The sequence below is a fragment of the Lagopus muta genome, chromosome W (genome assembly GCF_023343835.1).
Source record: "Lagopus muta isolate bLagMut1 chromosome W, bLagMut1 primary, whole genome shotgun sequence".
Classification (NCBI taxonomy): Eukaryota; Metazoa; Chordata; class Aves; order Galliformes; family Phasianidae; genus Lagopus; species Lagopus muta.
The window spans coordinates 3296898-3316671 of NC_064471.1; the positions used below are offsets into that span (position 1 = coordinate 3296898).

At 42.9% G+C, this 19774-nt stretch overlaps 2 protein-coding genes across 5 annotated transcripts in view; one reads left to right on the plus strand and one right to left on the minus strand.

Annotated features, from left to right (window-relative positions):
• LOC125686405 (uncharacterized) overlaps positions 1 to 19774 on the plus strand; it is a 354680-nt gene that overhangs the window by 254515 nt on the left and 80391 nt on the right. The window lies entirely within an intron of this gene.
• LOC125686395 (nipped-B-like protein) overlaps positions 1 to 19774 on the minus strand; it is a 254045-nt gene that overhangs the window by 191888 nt on the left and 42383 nt on the right. For all 4 annotated transcript variants that reach the window (XM_048930315.1, XM_048930314.1, XM_048930318.1 and 1 more), the window contains exons 2-3: positions 4351 to 4492; positions 3176 to 3341 (exon numbers count right to left, since the gene is read on the minus strand). In XM_048930315.1, the coding sequence (XP_048786272.1) occupies positions 3176 to 3341; positions 4351 to 4414 (230 nt within the window). In that variant the 5' untranslated portion in view covers positions 4415 to 4492. The remainder of the gene's footprint in view (positions 1 to 3175; positions 3342 to 4350; positions 4493 to 19774) is intronic.

Below are 19774 nucleotides of genomic sequence, written 5' to 3' on the forward strand. Positions count from 1 at the left end.
GTACAGGCGGCCAGGACGTGCCCCAGTACAGGAGGAAGTGTTTACCCAGGATAGAAATGAGGCCTGTATCTTGCCCTTGAGAGCAGACCTTCCCCTCCTGGTACCTGTAAAACATCTGTATTACTCCCCGTGTGACTGTGAGCCTTCAGGACCAGTGGAAGGAACAAAATGCCATCAAGTGTTCCAGTGTTGCTGTCAGATCATGTGCAACATGTGGTGATGGTCTACATGGGACTGATGGAACATAGAACGGACCTGCACCTCAGGACCTCATGCCTCCAGTTACATCTTCGAGCACTGGCCCATAGAAGAATATGGACATCCACTGATCATCGCTCGTCTTGAATTGTACCAACACGTCGCGATAAAATTGTGTAAGCATCGCGATATACCGGATCTCTGTATTAGGGAAAGCTTATCCTTTTGTTAACCTGATCATTGGTTCACGCTGTGAAGGGGTGGAGTGTATGGGAACTGCTGAGTCATAGCCTGAACCTCTGATTGATCACCTGAGGCAAGCCATGAGTCAGCCAGAGGTGCACAGGTGAAGGCAATTCCTTCTATACCTATTTAAGAGCTGGCTACCAGTGGAGATGGATCTCTTCTGGAGATCCTCTTTTGTGGTGCTTTTTGTGGGTGATCTTAGAATACGGGTAAGTTCTCCATTTATTTTCTTTTGTTTTCTTAGTCTGCTTTGCTTAACTCTCTTGTTCTTTTTGTGCTTATAATATCTTAATATCCATTGATTGTACAATCTCTAGCACAATTTTTCCTGACCGTTTAACAGTTAGGAGGAACGTTCCCCCTTGCACCTGTTTGCGCAGCACCGATTTAAATGTACTTGCTTTTATAACTTCTTTGTGGTTGTAGAGTTTGATTCCGCCCATCACCCCCACCCTTCTCTATTTCTTTGCACTCCACCTTCTTTACCCTTCAAGTTCAGTATCAAGTATACATATATCAAATCCACCATACAATGAACAACCGGAAGATGAAATTTGCTCTGTTAACAGATGGATCGTGTTGTATTGTGGGGAAGCATTGCAGATGGAAAGCTGCTGTGTGGAGCCCCACACGACAAGTTGCAGAGGCCACTGACAGAAAAGTAGAATCAAGCCAATTTGTAGAGGTAAAGGCTGTCCAACTGGCCTTAGATGTTGCTGAATGGGAGAGGTGGCTCTATCTTTACACTGACTCGTGGATGGTAGCAAATGCCTTATGGGGGTGGTTACAGCAGTGGGTGCAAAATAACTGGCAAAGAAGGGGTAAACCTATTTGGGCTGCTGAACTGTGGGAAGACATTGCTGCCCGAACAAAGAATATGGTTGTAAAGGTGCGCCATGTAGATGCTCGTGTGCCCAAGAGTCGGGCTACTGAAGAACAGCAAAATAACCATCAGGTAGATCGAGCTGCCAGAATTGAGGTGGCTCAAATAGACTTGGATTGGCAGAACAGGGGTGAATTATTTCTAGCTTGGTGGGCCCGTGAGACCTCGGGCCAACAAGTAAGAGATGCAATATCTAAGTGGGGTAGAGACTGAGGGGTGGACTTAACTATGGATATGGTTGCACAGGTTATTCATGACTGTGAAATGTATGCCATAATTAAACAAGCCAAGAAGATGAAATCTCTCTGTGGGGAAGGGCAATGGCAAAAGTATAAAAGTATAAATACGGGGAGGCATGGCAGGTTGATTATATCACCTTGCCACAATCTCACAGTGGTAAGCATTATGTACTTAGCATGGTGGAGGTGACCGCTGGGTGGCTTGAAACATATGCAGTACCCTATGCTACTGCCCAAAACACCATTTTAGGTCTTGAGAAACAAGTCCTGTGGTGACGTGTCACCACAGAAAGAATTGAGTCAGATAATGGGACTCGTTTCAAAAATTCTCTTGTAAATACTTGGGCCAAAGTCCATGGCATTGAGTAGATTTATTATATTCCCTATTATGCACCAGCCTCTGGTAATATTGAATGATACTGTGTATTGTAAAAAAACTGTGCTGAAAGCAATGGGTGGTGGAACATTTAAGCACTGGGAGAAGCAATTGGCAGAAACCACCTGCGTATCTATCAATCATGATGGTCCTACCCAATCCAGCTTCCCACGTACCATAGAGGGAGATAAAGTCCCTGTAGTACATGTAAAGAGCATGTTCGGAAGAGCAGTTTGCGTCTTTCCAGCTTCTGGAAAGGGCAAACCTCTTTGTGGTCCTTTTTTTGTATGTATATAGACATGTATGTGTAATGCATTTTAGTCATTGTTTGTTTGTATACATATATATATTCTAAGCAAGATGTAGTAATGTAGAATAGGGGGTGGAGTGTAATGGTTTTGTATTTTTTTTGGTTTTCTGTATTCTATATCATAATATCATGTACTGCACTGGGAGTTGAAGCGTTAATACTCCAATTCCAGATACCTGTCCCTGTATGTCACAGAAGTTGTGGGATCTGGCCCTTCCTGGTCTCTTCCCAGTCTCTTACTGCCTGCCAGTGGGTGTTGGAAGATGCTTTCCTAGCCATTCCAAGCTTTTCAGATTTGGCTCTGTCTCAGGAACTCTCTCCTACTTTATTTATTATTCTCAATTTCAATTGGATTGTATTGTATTGTGTTATCTCGCATTCCGATATCACAGTTAGTAAAATAAGTTCTTCCTCCATAGATCATTGCTCCTGTTTTTCTTTCCTTCCTTGATCCCATTTCTCATCACCCTATCCCTTTTCCTTCTCATTTTGTGGGGCCAAGGGGGGAGGGGGGTGGCAGGGGCCTACTGCCCCCCAGTCACGGGCATAGATTTATCTAGTTAACTCCATGACAGTGTCTCAACAAAAAGTATTTGTCTAATACCAGATATCTAATTTCTCTGTAGGTATTATTTGTGTTGCGGTTTGGTTAATAAATGTTGAACAATCAACATCACAAAATTTGCACTTTTAACTAGCATTATGGAACAAGAAGCAGATCTATTAGAAAAACAAACAAACAAAACAGGCTTAAGGGCTACTTGATTGAAACAACTGATTTATACAGTGGTAATCTGCTAAAGAAGGCTAATAAAAAGCTTGCACATCTTCACATTCTCACTAACATCCCTCTCAATCCAGTTCATTTTAATCTCAAGGAACAAAGACAGTGATTTGATATTGCTGAAATTCAAAATACATACATGTGATCTGTTGACACCTGATTGAGACTGTGGACAAGCTGTGAAACCAGATTTTCATCCCTGCAAGCCAGAAGGCAGTTCACCTCTTCAGCTATCCGTCCATTGAAGAGCAGGCTTTTTGTTGTTGTAGCAGGTAAAGGTGATGGAAGAGGCAGCTGGTTCAAAACTTATCAAATGACAGAAAGAAGTTCAGAAGATAGGCAACCTTCTTACTCCCTCACATGATTAAAGAAAAAAAAAAAAAAAAAAAAAACCACCTGAAAACTACATTTGAAATATAAGAAACATTTTCAATCTCTGGATTTATTTATTTAAAACCAGAAACATACACAGAGGCTGGACTCTGTTTTAAACAAAGTAATTAATTCCACAAATTATAATATCATTGTAAATATTTAACTGTGCTAAGCCAAATACTATGAATAGAAACACACTTTTAAACATTCCAGAATATAGAGTTATTTCAAATGTTAAGACAGTTTTCTCTTGGAGCTGAAAGCATTGATAACGGGAAGGAAGAAAATGCAAGACACTTATAGTTACATGTAGTATTGAAAGCGCATTAAGCACATTAAGTTTTCTACTCGGAACTTCAAGTTTAATCTGTTTTTGCTTTTTATGGTATGAATTGGGGAAAAAAAAAAAACAACAATCATAAGCTACTAATTACATTATCAATTTATTCTATTCCTATTGTATTCATTTCTATCTAAGTCATCTCAAAAAAAGGCTAGCATTGTAGGTTGGTAAGACAATTGCCATGTTAATTCACTCAAAATACCCATTCACAAATCTTGGTAAAAAGATTTAATTGCTAAATGAAAAGCACTCATCAAAATATTTTGATCAGATTACAAATAAGCATACTGTACTTACAGACAATTCGTAGGTTTACGTGCATAAAAAGGAAGTATATCAAATAAGAAGCCTTTACCAAGATGATTGGCAGGGCTACATCGACAAGAGTAGAACATGCCAGAAGAGGTCAAAAAGCTAGCTATATGGGTAAGTCACTTTCATGGGTCTAAGAAAATAAGTTTACTCTGATTATCCAGGCTGAGTATAGTTCCAAGATAAAGGTTTTAAGTAAACAATTAGAAATAGCTTCAGAAAAAAAGAGGGGAAAAAAAAAAGGTAGAAAGCAACATAGGAAAGATGAGAAAATGAGTACTTACGGTCTGTAAGACTAGCAATCCCTGCAAGAGTAGTGATGGGAACATGAGGCATATCCCCATTCATCCTGAAGTTCTGGGACGGTAGTGTCTACAGATATTTTAGTTCAGGTGCCAGCTATCATTACTTCCCATCTCCCAAGCACTAAAAAGAATAAAACCAAATTACAATATTCAGTTTGCTTATAAGACTTTTAAATTCAGTAATATCAATGATAAATGAAAAGCAGGCCATAATCTCAGCCACATACTAAGTAAATTTTGTCAAGCGTAGGTAGAACAATGTAGAATTGAAATATGAAATTTCACTGAGTAATAAAAAGGTAAACTTCTGTTCTAAGAAGCAGAGCCCTTCACCTGAAATAAGACAAAATTTTCCTCAGGTTATATAGAACTAAACTAATAGTCTGTCTAGATATTAAAGGTACAAAGGTACTTATTTTTAAAGAAAAATTAAAAACTGAAAACAGGGTAGAAAAATTTCTGCTGGTTCATACTACAGTGGAGAGCACTTAATTCATGAACAGTTTAATTAGCTGCTATATTCACTTCCCAGTTTTGGAGAAGAAAGCATTTTTCATACAAGAGATGGCTAACAAGAATAAATAGAGTAATGTACAAATACAAAAAATAAGGCAATGTGACAAATAAAAAAATCTTAGGATATTTTAAAAATATGTATCTATTTTTAAATTAATCTAAAAATCTCTCCTTAATAATAATTTAGTTTCAACCACAGTTGTAAAGCAGGAAAATTTACAAAGATTGCACAATATGCTCCACTATTGTTATATAAATGAAATAGCAAAAAAAAAAGAGCGTACCTAAGGAAAATAAAATAAACGGAAAGAAAGGAATACGATATATACATATGTAGTGGAAATGCTAAGTCAGGGCCTGAAACAGCAATTGAGCACCTGGTAGGAAGACAGGGCAAACCCATGGAACTGCATGCAGTCCACCTGAATGACTGGAAGGGGTGGAGCTAGGATCCACCCCTTCCCAGACACCATTTAAGGGTTGGCAGTGGAGATCTCTCTCAACTTGAAGTTTTCCAAAGGTAAATAATTTTTTTCTTTAATTTTTTTGTTTGTGGATGTTGCATTTGGGTTTGTTCTCATTTGTTGTAGCTGAAGATTTTGTAGTTGTACAATTATCATCCCATTACATCATTACAATATAGGTTGTTCTTAGAGTAATGTTGCCTATTTATTTCCATAGAAACTACAACAGATACAAAGAGCACAATAATGATATTTGATAGACCAAATTCTGAGCTACGAAGCACTACTTTTCAACTTAGCACCATTAGCTATGTATTTCTGCTAACTATGAACAAGAGCCTTTATGCCATGCTCGTACAAATCTGCTATGGCCATCTGGAACGTGAGTAGTCTTTCTCTTTACTGGTGCCATTTTCTCATGTGGAGGAATTCAGTAACACATCTTTGCTTTGCGTGCACTTCCATGTCAGACTGCCCCTCTGCTGCCATCTGTTGCACAGCAACAACATGAAATGGCATATTGGTGGGAATTTTCAAACTCAACTACCATCCATCAACATCTATCTTTGAATCTGTGGGCCAACATCATAAGAGGTAGCCCTCGTATCTTCAGATTATAATAAATAACTTATGACTGACCTAATATATTTCTGAGAAGATTAAAGATAAAATTTAAGACACTGCCTCATAGCCAGTTAAGAGGTTCCCTGTTTTGCAATAAGCTACTTTTCTTGACAGTATGTATGAATCTCTCCTAGTCTATAAGCTAATCCTAAGGGGAAGAAATCACTTCAGAAACGGGAGAGAGTGTGAATGAGTATTCTCTATTTCTCATTAAAATAAGATACTGTGACAGAGTAAACAATAAATATACCCACAAGAGGGTGGACTTAAGGTATCCAAATCAGAGCTACATCTAAATAAATAACTGTAATTCTGTTAAACGTTTCCAAAGTGAAATGCTTTTGCAATATAAAAAGGAAGGAAGAATAGTTAAAAAAACATTATCTAAGACTTAAGTTGGGGGGGGGGGGGGAAGGAACACTTTTGTAATATATAGGTTCATTAACTCAGTCTTAGGAATGAAAGCATTAGGACTGAAAAGTAATTAATCACTCGTGGAACTGTCTTAAGGTTAAAATGGTAATGCTGAAAGCTATAAAATTTCTGATATGAACCTAACTTTAACAACCGAGTAGGGGGTTGGTGCAGCAGCAGAGGGGGGAGCATCAGAAACCCAGATAACACATTATTAATGATAGAACACTATGAAAACATATGAAACACTATGAAAGCATGTAGAAAAACAGGAAATTTATATTATATACAAAACAGTTTCACGTTCTACAATATCAGCAATAAATAAAATAGAATTTGAAGATACGAATACAGGAATCTTCCCACATTAAAGAAATCAAGCAGGACAGGCGGGAAATCAGCATGACTAAGCAAAGTCCTGCTAGTCAAACTGAAGGCTGAGAAGGAAATGCATAAACAGTGGAAGCAGGAACATGTGGCCAGAGAAAAAGACAAGGATGCCATCCAGACATGCAGAGAGATGCCCTGGTTTCACCTGAGAATGTTTTTCTTCATAGTGTCTGGTATGATGCTATGTTTTGGCTTTAAGAGAAAAACACTTGTCATGGTTCTATGTTGTTTTTTTTGTTTGTTTGTTTGTTTTTATTTTGGGTTTCAGTATTCCACATCAAAACATCATGTAGTGTACGGGGTATTAAAGTGTTAATGTCCCAATCCCAGGTACCTATCCCTGTACATTACAGCAGTCACGGGATCTGGCCCTTCCGGGTCGGGGGGCGCTCTCTTGCTGCCTTGCAGTGGGTGCTGGAGGGTGCTTTCCTAGCCGTTCCAAGCTTTCCAGGTTTGAATTGGTCCTGGGAACTCTCTCTCTCTCATCTTCTCTGATTTATTCATCTCAATTTCAATTATTGTATATATTGTGTTATATTGTATTCCGATATTATAGTAAAATAAGTTTTCCTCCATAGATTGTTGCCGCTGTTCTTCTCCTCCCTTCCTTCTTTCCCATTTTTGTGGGACTGGGGTGGGGGGGGAGGGCAGAGGCCTGTCGCCCCTGTCACGGACATAGATTGATATGGTCAACTCTGTGACAGATTTTTGGCGCCCAACGTGGGGCAATTGCTTTTTAGCTTTTAGAACAAATCTTTTTTTCTCTCTGCTGTTAGAGAGCTTCGTTAGGGAGCATTATCAGTAGTTCAGGTTTCTGTGCTGGAAAACCTGACCTTGAAAGATTAGGCGTACTGCCAGTGTTCTGGGATATTTGTAAACTTTGAGCACTACTTAGTCTGGGTAGTGCCTTTTTTTCTTTTTTTCCCTTTTTTTTTTCCCCTCCTCTTGTTGGCTTCAATTCATTAACCTTTTTTTTTTTTGCAAGCACCAGTGATGAACCCACTCGTTATCGTGGGGGTGCTGGGTAAAGGATTTAAAGCAATGGTGTTACTCACAACCTACTGGCCAATAATCCATCTCACACTTACGTGTTGTGGAATTGCATTCATACATAACTACCTAAGGGCACTGATGGAGACACCTATGTTTTACCTACTTGCAATGTGGTATGATTTGAATTTTGACGTTTACATCCCAGAAGGAATGGCTACTTTCACAAACAACTACATCCCAAATGGAATAGCTAATCTTACAAACAACACGATGTTCAGACCAGTCTCTGGGTTTTCTTCTCGGTTTGTCAAACGTTTTTTGAATCCTGAATTAATAGTCATGTTGGTGTGCGTGTCATCAATTCTTCTGAATGTATTCCAATTCATTTGTAATAAGGGGAAGGAGTCTTCTCCAAAACTAGAGAATGATGACTGGCAGGGAATATGGAGAGGTTTAGGAAAGCTCTTAGAAGCATGGGGACCCGCAGTGTCATGGGATTTTACTCTTGAACACCTGTGGGATCCTGAGAAACTAAGCCAGTATTTGAGTCAGGGACTATGCGGCTTACATAAATCTAAGGAGGTACAACTTATTTGGGTTTTGGCTTGTGCTTACTGTGCCCTATATAATACCATTCTGGAGAGAGAGAGCTTCAGAGCTGAGGTTCAAGCCAAAGGGGAAAATCCCCAAGTCAAATCTAATCTATCACAGGAGACACCAGTAACAATACCAGTTGCTCCTGTGGAGGGCAAGAAATGGAAATGAGTGTCTTCGCGTCTTGAACGAAAAAGAGAAGAACAGGAGGAGGAAGTGGAGGAAGATCCAGGCGAGGGGCCCTCCTCAGAGCCACCACCCTCGCGAAAGGCAAAAGGGAAAACTAAGATACGTGCAGAAGAGAGTGATGAAGAGGAAGTCTCTATTACTACTCGCCGGCCTCTAAAGATGACTGAAATCCAAGGTTCAAGAAAGGAGTTTACACGGCGCCCGAATGAGACTCTTGTTTCCTGGTTGGTTCCCTGTTGGGACAGTGGGGCCCATAGCTTGTCTCTGGATGGTAGCGAATGCCTTATGGGGGTGGTTACAGCAGTGGGTGCAAAATAACTGGCAAAGAAGGGGTAAACCTATTTGGGCTGCTGAACTGTGGGAAGACATTGCTGACCGAACAAAGAATATGGTTGTAAAGGTGCGCCATGAAGATGCTCATGTGCCCAAGAGTCGGGCTACTGAAGAACAGCAAAATAACCATCAGGTAGACGAAGCTGCCAGAATTGAGGTGGCTCAAATAGACCTGGACTGGCAGAACAAGGGTGAATTATTTCTGGCTCGGTGGGCCCATGAGACCTCAGGTCATCAAGGGAGAGATGCAACATACAAATGGGCTAGAGACCGAGGGGTGGACTTAGCTATGGATGCCATTGCACAGGTTATTCATAACTGTGAAACATGTGCCATCATCAAACAAGCCAAGAGGATGAAACCTCTCTGGGAGGAAGGGAGATGGCAAAAGTATAAATACGGGGAGGCATGGCAGGTTGATTATATCACCTTGCCACGATCTCACAGTGGTAAGCATTATGTGCTTACTATGGTGGAGGCAACCACTGGGTGGCTTGAAACATATGCAGTACCCCATGCTACCGCCCGAAACACCATACTGGGTCTCGAGAAACAAGTCCTGTGGTGACATGGCACCCCAGAAAGAATTGAGTCAGATAATGGGACTCATTTCAAAAATTCTCTTGTAAATACTTGGGCCAAAGATCATGGCATCGAGTGGATTTACCATATTCCCTATCATGCACCAGCCTCTGGTAAAATTGAACGATACAATGGATTGTTAAAAACGATGCTAAAAGCACTGGGTTGTGGGACATTTAAGCACTGGGAGAAGCATTTGGCAGAAGCCACCTGGTTAGTCAATACCAGAGGATCTATCAATCGTGATGGTCCTAACCAATACAGTTTCCTACATACCGTAGAGGGAGATAAAGTCCCTGTTGTACATGTAAAGAACATGTTAGGAAAGGCAGTTTGGGTTCTTCCAGCTTCTGGAAAGGGCAAACCTCTTTGTGGTACAGTTTTTGCCCAGGGACCAGGATCCACTTGGTGGGTAATGCAGAAGAATGAGGATGTCCAATGTGTACCACAAGGAAACTTGATGCCAGGGGAGTGCAGTTCGTAATTCTATGTATATGTATATAGCCATGTGTGCATTTTAATCATTTTTTGTTTGTTTGTATATATGTATATATATTTTAAGCATGATGTGTATGGGAACTGCTGAGTCACTGCCTGAACCTCTGATTGATCACCTGAGGCGAGCCATGAGTCAGCCAGAGGAGCACAGGTGAAGGCAATTCACCTGTGCTGCCAGAAGGGGGGGAGCCTGTCTCCACCCCTCCTAGACCTATTTAAGAGCTGGCTACCAGAGGGGAAGGGTCTCTTCTGGAGCTCCCCTCTTTTTGTGTCTTCTGGTGTGTTTAACTGAAGGTTAAGTTCTTCCACTTATTCTCTTTTTGTTATCGTTGTCTGCTTTGCCTTACTCTCTTGATTATATTGTGATTATAACATCTTGGTTATACAATGATGTAACGATGTAGAATAAGGGGTGGAATGTCATGGTTTTTTGTTTTTTTTGTTTTTGGATTTCAATGTTCTACATCAAAACATCATGTAGTGTACGGGGCACTGAAGCGTCACTGCCCCAATCCCAGGTACCTATCCCTGTACGTTACAGAAGTCACGGGATCTAGCCCTTCCGGGTGGGGGGGGCGCTGTCTTGCTGCCTTGCAGTGGGTGCTGGAGGGTGCTTTCCTAGCCGTTCCAAGCTTGTCAGGTTTGACTCGGCCCCGGGAACTCTCTCTCTCATCTTGTTTGATTTATTAATCCCGATTTCAATTAAATTGTATATGTTTTGTTATCTTGTATTCCGGTATTATAGTAAAATAATTTGTCCTCCATAGATTGTTGCTGTTGTTCTTTTCCTCCATGGATTGTTGCCACTGTTCTTTTCCTCCCTTCCTTCTTTCCCATTTTTTGTGGGACTGGGGTGGGGGGGGAGGGCAGAGACCTGTTGCCTCAGTCATGGACATAGATTGATCTGGTCAACTCTATGTCAACACTGCTTATCAAAAACTTACTTTTTATCTGTTGATGAGCAGTGCTGCACAGAGCCAAGGACGTTTCATCTTTTTGGTTTCTTGTGCTGCCTTGCCATCAATGGGACTAGGGGGCCCAAGGAGTTGGGAGGGGACAGAATGTGGACAGATGACCTGAAGTGGCCAAAGGGAAGTTCCATACCGTATGCATCACAAGAAAAACTCTAAAACTGAGGGGAGATGGCTGAGGGAGCTACAGCTGCTGCTGCTGCTCTGGGACTGGCTGAGCCATCAGTCAGCAGGCGGTGAGCAACTGCTTCGTACATTCACTTTTTGTGATTTTATATATATATATATGTATATGTATATTTATATATATTATCATTAATATTATTTCTTTTTCTGTCATAGTAAATAGCTTTTATCACCACCTACGAGTACCAGCTCTTTCTTTTCTTCCAAATCTCTCCCTCATCCTGCTGTAGTGCAGGGGTGTGTGGAGCGGGGAGTGAGCAAAAGGCTGTGTGGTTTTCAGCCGTCTGACAGATTAAACCACAAGATAGGATCTGGAAAGCCAAGGTACAGATGGAACTGAACTTGGCAAGAAATGCAAAAAATGCTGAATCTGCAAAGAAACTGCTAAAGAATCATAGAACCATAGAAAAGTTCAGGTTGGAAAACATCTTAAAGATCAAGTCCAACCGCAACCTAACCATACTACCCCAACTCTAACAACCTTCTGCTAAACCATGTCCCTGAGAACCACATCCAAACCGTTTCTAAACACATGCAGGGGTGGTAACTCAACCACCTCTCTGGAGAGCCTATTCCACTGCTTAACAACACTTTCTGTAAAGAAGTTTTTCCTGATACCCAACCTAAATATTCTCTGGTGCAACTTGAGTACGTTTGCCCTCATCCTGTCACCAGTGAGAAGAGACTAACCCCACTATCACTATAATCACCTTTCAGGTATTGGAAGAGAGCAATAAGGTCTCCCCTCAGCATTCTCTTCCCCAGGCTAAACAGCCCCAGTTCCTTCAGTCGCTCTTCAAAAAAAGTTAACAATAATTGATTTCTGCTACAGATTACATAAAACCTTTATATAAAGGAAAAAAGTGCCTTTTCAAACACTGTTACTATGTCATTAAAAACACGCTTGCCTAGATACGTCTATTAAAAAGGTCTCTCCATATGTGTAGTGGAAATGCTAAGTCAAGGCTTGAATCAGTGATAGAGCACCTGGTGGGACCAGAGGAGCTCGGGTGTATGCAATGCACCTGAATGACTGGAAGGGGTGGAGCCAGGATCCACCCTTTCCCAGACCTCATTTAAGGGTTGGCAGTGGAGAGAAAGATTTCTTGCTTAGGATTTCTGTGTACCTGAGGCTTTTGAAAAGTAAACGTGTTTTATTTTTCTTTGTTTTTCTGCCTACAGCTGCTATGTTGGGGTTTAAACTCACTTGCAGCAACCTTGGAGTTTGCTACTCTGCTATTGTTGTTGTGCTTTCTATTGCATTATAGTGTTACAATGTGGATAATATACAGCATGTCCTAGTAGCTCTTTCCTTCACTATACCTATACAGTGTATATTTGTAAGAGATTATTCTTTTACATCATTGTCTTAAAGCTTGCTGGGGACACAGATGAACAAGTCCAAGAAAGTTCTGGGCAAGGGTTAAGAAGTCCTTTTTCTGGAGAACGTTGATGGACAAGTCCTGAGCAAGAGCTGCAAAATCCTTTGTCTGAGGGACACAGATGAACAAGACCAGGGGCAACGAGAGAGAGATAAACCACAAATTAATGGCCAGGAAGTAGTCTTCTGTGTGGGCTTATCTCAAAGAAGATGGCCATCTCAGGAGATGCTGCACATGACTCTTACCCAAGCGCCCAGGAATGCCATGCTAGCAGAAAAAGAAGGATAAAAAAAGGGATCCTACAACCATGAGGTGAGGTTTTCTGGCAACAGATTTCTCATGAAGAAGAAAAGGTTTCTGTATGGGAACTGCTGAGTCATGGCCTGAACCTCTGATTGATCACCTGAGGCAAGCCATGAGCCAGCCAGAGGAGCACAGGTTAAGGCAATTCACCTGTGCTGCCGGAAGGGGGGGAGCCAGGCTCCACCCCTCCTAGACCTATTTAAGAGCTGGCTACCACATGGGAAGAATCTTGTCTGGAGATCACCTCTCTTGGTGTTTTGTGGTGAGCTCAGCTGAAGGGTAAGCTCTTCCACCTATTCTCTTTTTGTGATCGTTGTCTACTTTGTCTAACTCTCTTGATTGTTTTGTGATTATAACATCTTGATATCTATTGATTATACAATTATATCGTGATTATAACATCTTGATATATATTGATTATACACTTGGCGAGCCAGGCAGGCCGAATATACTAAAATTAATATCATGTCTTTTCTTTGGAATTTCTATAAATGGGTCAAGGGGGAGAACAATACTCCCCTAGAGAAAATGATTCCAGGGCAGATCCCAGGATTTCAGGGATCACCCTATTATGAGTTAGCTGCTATCATTGAAAAATGGGGTCCCTTACGCGTTATGGGCAATATCTCCCCATATCGCATGGCGGACTATTTTCAAGGACGTGGCAAGGATGTCCTCACTACCAAAGAAAGACAATTGGCTGCCTCCATGGTGGCATGGCCATTATTAAGTGCCTTAAATTATGCGGATATAAGAAATAATACTTAAGAAACTAAAAATCAGCTTTTGAAAGGCCGTTTTGAAAAACTGGAGTACGAACTTGGCGTTTTAACAGGGAAGAAGCCAATTCTACATCTTCCCGTAGGCCAAATTCATAGCATTTCAATAAATGATGACCAGACTCCTGAATCAACAGACTTAGTTGATCAGGAGAACAAGAAATCCAAATCAGACCTTGAATGTCCAATTCTGACTGATCCACTGGAAGTCCGTCCTGTCATAACCCAGAAAACAAAAAAAGTACAGGACAGACCGGCAGGGGTGCTGCCTGATCAGTGGCCCCCTGCCCAGACTAATTTACACGTAACGGGTCGGCCATACACGGCAACAGAATTGATGGACTTAGTACAATGATTTCGGCAGAAGCCTAGAGAAAGTGTGCTGGCTTGGTTATTGAGACTATGGGATTCTGGGGCAGAAAGTGTCTTGGTGAATGGCCCAGAAATAGCTAAGTTGGCCACCATGACTGTCCATCCTGCTCTCAGACAGAGGTTATACGTGGGTAATCTATACCTTGATGAAAACCATTCTGTACTAGAATGGTTAATGGCAGCCTGCCGTATGGTATGGCCGAATAAATCGGACATACTTTTACATACAGGCATGTGGTCCTCCATGGAGGACCTTCAAAATTATATCCGCGAACTGGGTGTAAGAGAGGCTATCTATGAAGATGCATTTGATGGCCCTGAAACGGTTAAATTTTCAGCAGGGATGAGAGATTTAGTTTTACAGCAAGCTCCCTCCCATCTCTATGGTACCCTTGTCTCTATATTAAATCCCCTTGTGGCCTCAGAAGCCGTAGTCTAGCAGGCTGCCCAGTTAGTCACTGACTTGGGAGAAACAGAACGCCTGCGGACAAGGCGTAACATTCGGATAGTGGAAGAAGAAAAGGTCCTGCAGGTAAGTAAAACCAAAATACCGGCTACTTGAGCTCCTCAATTGGGACCTGTAAGGGTATACCGAAAACAAATGTTTAATGATGCAATTCGGGCTGGGGTTCAATTTGCTAAGATGGACCACCAGCCAAACCATGTCCTTCTCCAGCACTGGAGACAACTAAAGGGCAAATAAAAATTCCAGAACTACCGTAAGAAATCAAGGGTGAGGGTTATAGAGAGGGTTCCAACAACAACATGGAACCTATTTGAAAAAATAAAGTCTTCTAGGAAAAAAAAGCCACCTCTGGTGTCTCGGGCCACAATGCCTGAGCCATCGGAAGCAAAAGAATTGGCCCTAGTACAATTCATGGAGTGACAAGGGATGTTAGTCCCCATAGGGCCTCCAGACGGGACCGTAGGCCCTATGTAGTATTAACGATTTATTGGTCCCGAAAAAATATTCAGAGAGTGATGGCATTAGACACAGGAGCAGAAACATCAATTATCTATGGAGATCTGGGAAAATTTGATGGCGACAAAGTGATGATTGGTGGTTTTGAGGGACAGACTTTTCCTGTCACCCAAACATGGTTAAAACTGGGGGTTGGGCGTCTCCCACCCCGGGAGTACAAGGTGTCTATTGCCCCAGTCCAAGAATACATCCTGGGCATAGATAGTCTATGGGGTCTGGCTCTCCAAAAAACTTTGGGAGAGTTCAGACTTCGACAAAGATGTATCAGTATCTGGGCGGTGCAGGCGATATTAAGAGGCCATGCGAAACATGGGCCTGTTTGCCTGTTGAAACCGCGCCGGATTACTAATGTTAGACAGTATAGACTCCCGGGTGGGCAAGATGAAATATCGAGAATGGTGCAGGAATTAGATAAAGTGGGTGTTATAAGACCTGCATACAGCTCGTATAACTCCCCCATGGGGCCAGTGCGGAAGTCGGATGGCACATGGAGGATGACAGTAGATTACAGAGAATTAAATAAGGTCACACCGCCTATTCATGCGGCCGTGCCCAATATTGCCTCCCTAGTGGACACATTGAGTAGGGAGATAAAAACCTATCATTGTGTCCTAGATCTAGCAAATGCATTCTTTCAAATGCATCAAATTCAATTCTTTTAGCATTCAAATGCTGAGGAATCACAAGATCAGTTTGCGTTTACGTGGGGAGGCAGGCAGTGGACCTTTCAGGTCCTGCCACAGGGGTACGTACATTCACCAACGTATTGTCACAATCTAGTGGCATGTGACCTGGCTGATTGGACAAAACCTGATGATGTTAACCTATATCATTATATTGATGATCTCCTGTTGACATCCAACTCACTGGAGGCAGTAGGACAGGCAGCAGATTCATTAACGGCCTATTTACAACAGAGGGGATGGGCTATAAATCCCCAAAAGGTGCAAGGTCCAGGCCTGTCCGTAAAATTCCTGGGGGTGGTTTGGTCAGGAAAGACCAGAGTGCTACCCAGTGCTGTCATAGATAAGGTTCAGGCGTTCCCAGTCCCTACAACATCAAAGCAGCTGCAAGAGTTTCTAGGTACATTGGTTTACTGGCGTTCCTTTATACCTCACCTAGTGCAGCTGCTAAGGCCACTATACAGACTCACAAAAAAGGGGCAGCTATGGGACTGGGGGAAAACTGAACAGGATGCTTTCCAACAAGCGAAACTGGCAGTTAAACAAGCCCAGGCATTGGGTATATTTGATCCTCCCCTCCCAGCCGAGTTGGACGTTCATGTTACTCAAGACGGCTTCGGTTGGGGCCTGTGGCAACGCCAGAGCTCTGTTCGGACCCCCGTTGGTTTCTGGTCTAAGGTTTGGCAGGGAGCAGAAGAAAAATACAGTATGATTGACAAACAGTTATGGGCTGCTTATTAGGCGTTACAGGCAGTAGAGCCAATAACTCAAACAGCTGCAGTTATAGTCAAGACCACTCTGCCATTTCAGGGGTGGGTGAAAGATCTGACCCACCTTCCTAAGACAGGGGTGGCCCAAGCACAAACAGTGGCACGATGGGTCGCCTATCTCAGCCAAAGGAGCAGTCTGTCTTCATCCCCCTTGAAAGAAGAACTCCAGAAGATCCTAGGCCCAGTTATGTATCACAGTGATGCACGAAAAGAAACACTGGTTGCTCCACCAGAGAAGAGTCCCGTTCAGGAGGGGAAATATCCTATCCCTGAAGATGCCTGGTACACAGATGGGTCCAGCAAGGGCAACACGTGCAAGTGGAGAGCAATAGCATACCATCCTTCCACCGAGACAATCTGGTTCGATGAGGGGGATGGTCAGAGTAGCCAATGGGCAGAACTGCGAGCCGTGTGGATGGTTATAACCAAGGAACCCGGTGATGGTATCCTGAACATCTGCACAGATAGTTGGGCTGTGTCCTGGGGGCTCACTCTTTGGATTGCACAGTGGGCCACCCAGGAATGGACTATCCACACCCAACCGTTCTGGGGCAAAGACGTGGTTAGATATATGGAATACGGTCAAACACAGGACTGTACGTGTCTACCATGTTTCTGGTCATCAGCCCTTACATTCACCAGGAAACGGTGAAGCTGACACACTGGCCCGAGTTCGATGGATTGAGAATTCACCATCTGAGAACATTGCCCGCTGGTTACATCAGAAACTACGGCATGCTGGACAAAAGACAATGTGGGCAGCTGCTAAAGCATGGGGAATGCCCATACAACTATCTGATATCGTCCAGGCATGCCAGGATTGCGACGCTTGCTCCAAGATGCAACAGAGATCGTAGCCTGAAACAACAGCCCATCTTGCTAGGGGACACAATCCTCTCCAGCGATGGCAGGTCGATTACATCGGGCCCCTTCCTCGCTCCGAAGGGGCAAGATATGCCCTGACCTGTGTCGACACTGCAAGTGGGCTGCTGCAGGCCTATCCGGTACCGAAAGCAAACCAGGCATATACCATCAAGGCACTCACTAAACTGATGTCTGCCTACGGGACACCTCAAGTCATCGAGAGCGACCAAGGGACTCATTTTACTGGTGCAACGATACAGCGCTGGGCAGAAGAAAATAACATTGAATGGCGATTCCACCTGCCATATAATCCAACGGGGGCAGGCCTCATCGAACATTATAACGGTATTCTTAAGGCTGCCCTGAAGACAGACTCCCAGTCCTTGCAGGGGTGGACGAAAAGACTGTATGAAACCCTGCGGGACCTGAATGAAAGACCCCGAGATGGCAGACCCAGTGCCCTGAGAATGTTGCAGACGACATGGGCCACCCCACTTAGGATCCAAATTACTGGCGCTGATCTTCATGTAAGACCCCAGATTGGTAACGAAAGTAATCTTCTGCTCCCTGCCCCTGAGAATTTAGATCCGGGTACCCATAAAATAAAATGGCCCTGGAAGGTGCTGGTAATACCCAAGTGGTATGGCCTACTTGCATTTTGGGGGCGACTATTGGAGGTGGGAGGCTCAGTAGTCCCTCCAGTAATAGGTACATGGCCTACTGATGTTGTGGTCAACACTCCGATCTGTATTGCTAAAGGGAGCCCCATCGTGTCCCTGTGGCAGATCAGGACACCTCCTTTGGTGCCTGATATCATTATGCAGCCGCAGATATCCGGCCAGAAGGTGTGGTACAGGCGGCCAGGGCGTGCCCCAGTACAAGGGGAAGTGTTGACCCAGGATAGAAATGAGGCCTGTATCTTGCCCTGGAGAGCAGACCTTCCCCTCCTAGTACCTGTAAAACATCTGTATTACTCCCCATGAGTCTGTGAGCCTTCAGGATCACCGGAAGGAACAAAATGCCATCAAGTGTTCCAGTGTTGCTGTTAGATCACATACAACACCCGGTGATGGTCTGCATGGGACTGATGGAACATAGAGCAGGCCTGCACCTCAGGACCTCATGCCTCCAGTCACATCATCGAGCACTGGCCCATAGAAGAAAATAGACATCCACTAATTATCACTCGTCTTGAATTGTACGCACGTCGCAATAAAATTGTATAAGTGTCACGATATACCGGATCTCTGTATTAGGGAAAGCTTACCCTTTTGTTAACCTGATCATTGGTTCACGCCGTGAAGGGGTGGAGTGTATGGGAACTGCTGAGTCATAGCCTGAACCTCTGATTAATCACCTGAGGCAAGCCATGAGTCAGCCAGAGGAGCACAGTTCACCTGTGCTGCCGGAAGGGGTGGAGCCAGGCTGCACCCCTTCTAGACCTATTTAAGAGCTGGCTACCAGAGGGGAAGGATCTTGTCTGGAGATCACCTCTCTTGGTGTTTTGTGGTGAGCTCAGCTGAAGGGTAAGCTCTTCCACCTATTCTTTTTTTGTGATCGTTGTCTACTTTGTCTAACTCTCTTGATTGTTTTGTGATTATAACATCTCGATATCTATTGATTATACAGTTTCCAACATGAGAAACCTCACGACCTGCCTCTCTCCTTCCTGGACTTGCTCTGCACTCTACCAGCATGCTGAAGAAGAACAACGGTGTCTGCCATCAGATTCCTTATTGTGGAATTCCTGCATGCTGACGGATTCTCCTGGGCCTGCTACCTGAGTCCTGATGCTTGCTCCTGGATTGGCTCTGCTACTTCTTCCTGCTACCTGCTTGCTGTCCAAGGCCAGCCAGCCACGCTACTGCTGCTCTTCCCCCCCACTGCTGCTGTTGCCTTGGACCTTCAAAACAGCGTGCAACGGGACTGCTGCTGGATCCTTTTCAAAGTATCAGCATGAGACTGAGTGAAAATATTCAAATATAATTTCAACAGTGCTGATTCAAAAAGCTTGCTGATTGCAAATGATTTTTATTTTTCAAGTAAGGTTTTATATGAGGTAATGAGAAAAATTTGCAGTGGGTATTGCATAAGAAAGAAACTGGTCTCATAAATGAAGTCTAAAATATCTTCTAATGTACATAGTCTTGAAAAAAAATTAATCTTAAGTTACAGTTAACAATTTTAGTAAGTGCACAAACTCTTACTAGACTTGTTTTGGTTTTTTTTTGTTGTTGTTGTTAAATCATGACATCCTAGTTATTGTACATAATATTACTGGCTATGATCCTGATGCGCCTAGCCTCAGTGTTCCATGCAGGGGAGCAACAACACAAGCTTCAAGACAATGAAGCCACATATAAAAAGTTTTTCTGCTTGTTGCATTTTCTGTCAACAAAGGCTTGCCATAAGAAGGAGAGAAAAAAAGATACATATAGCGAAAGAGGAAAAAAGTCACTAACTTGAATTTTAACATCCCTACTTATCCTATATAAAATAGAGATTTGGGCTTAA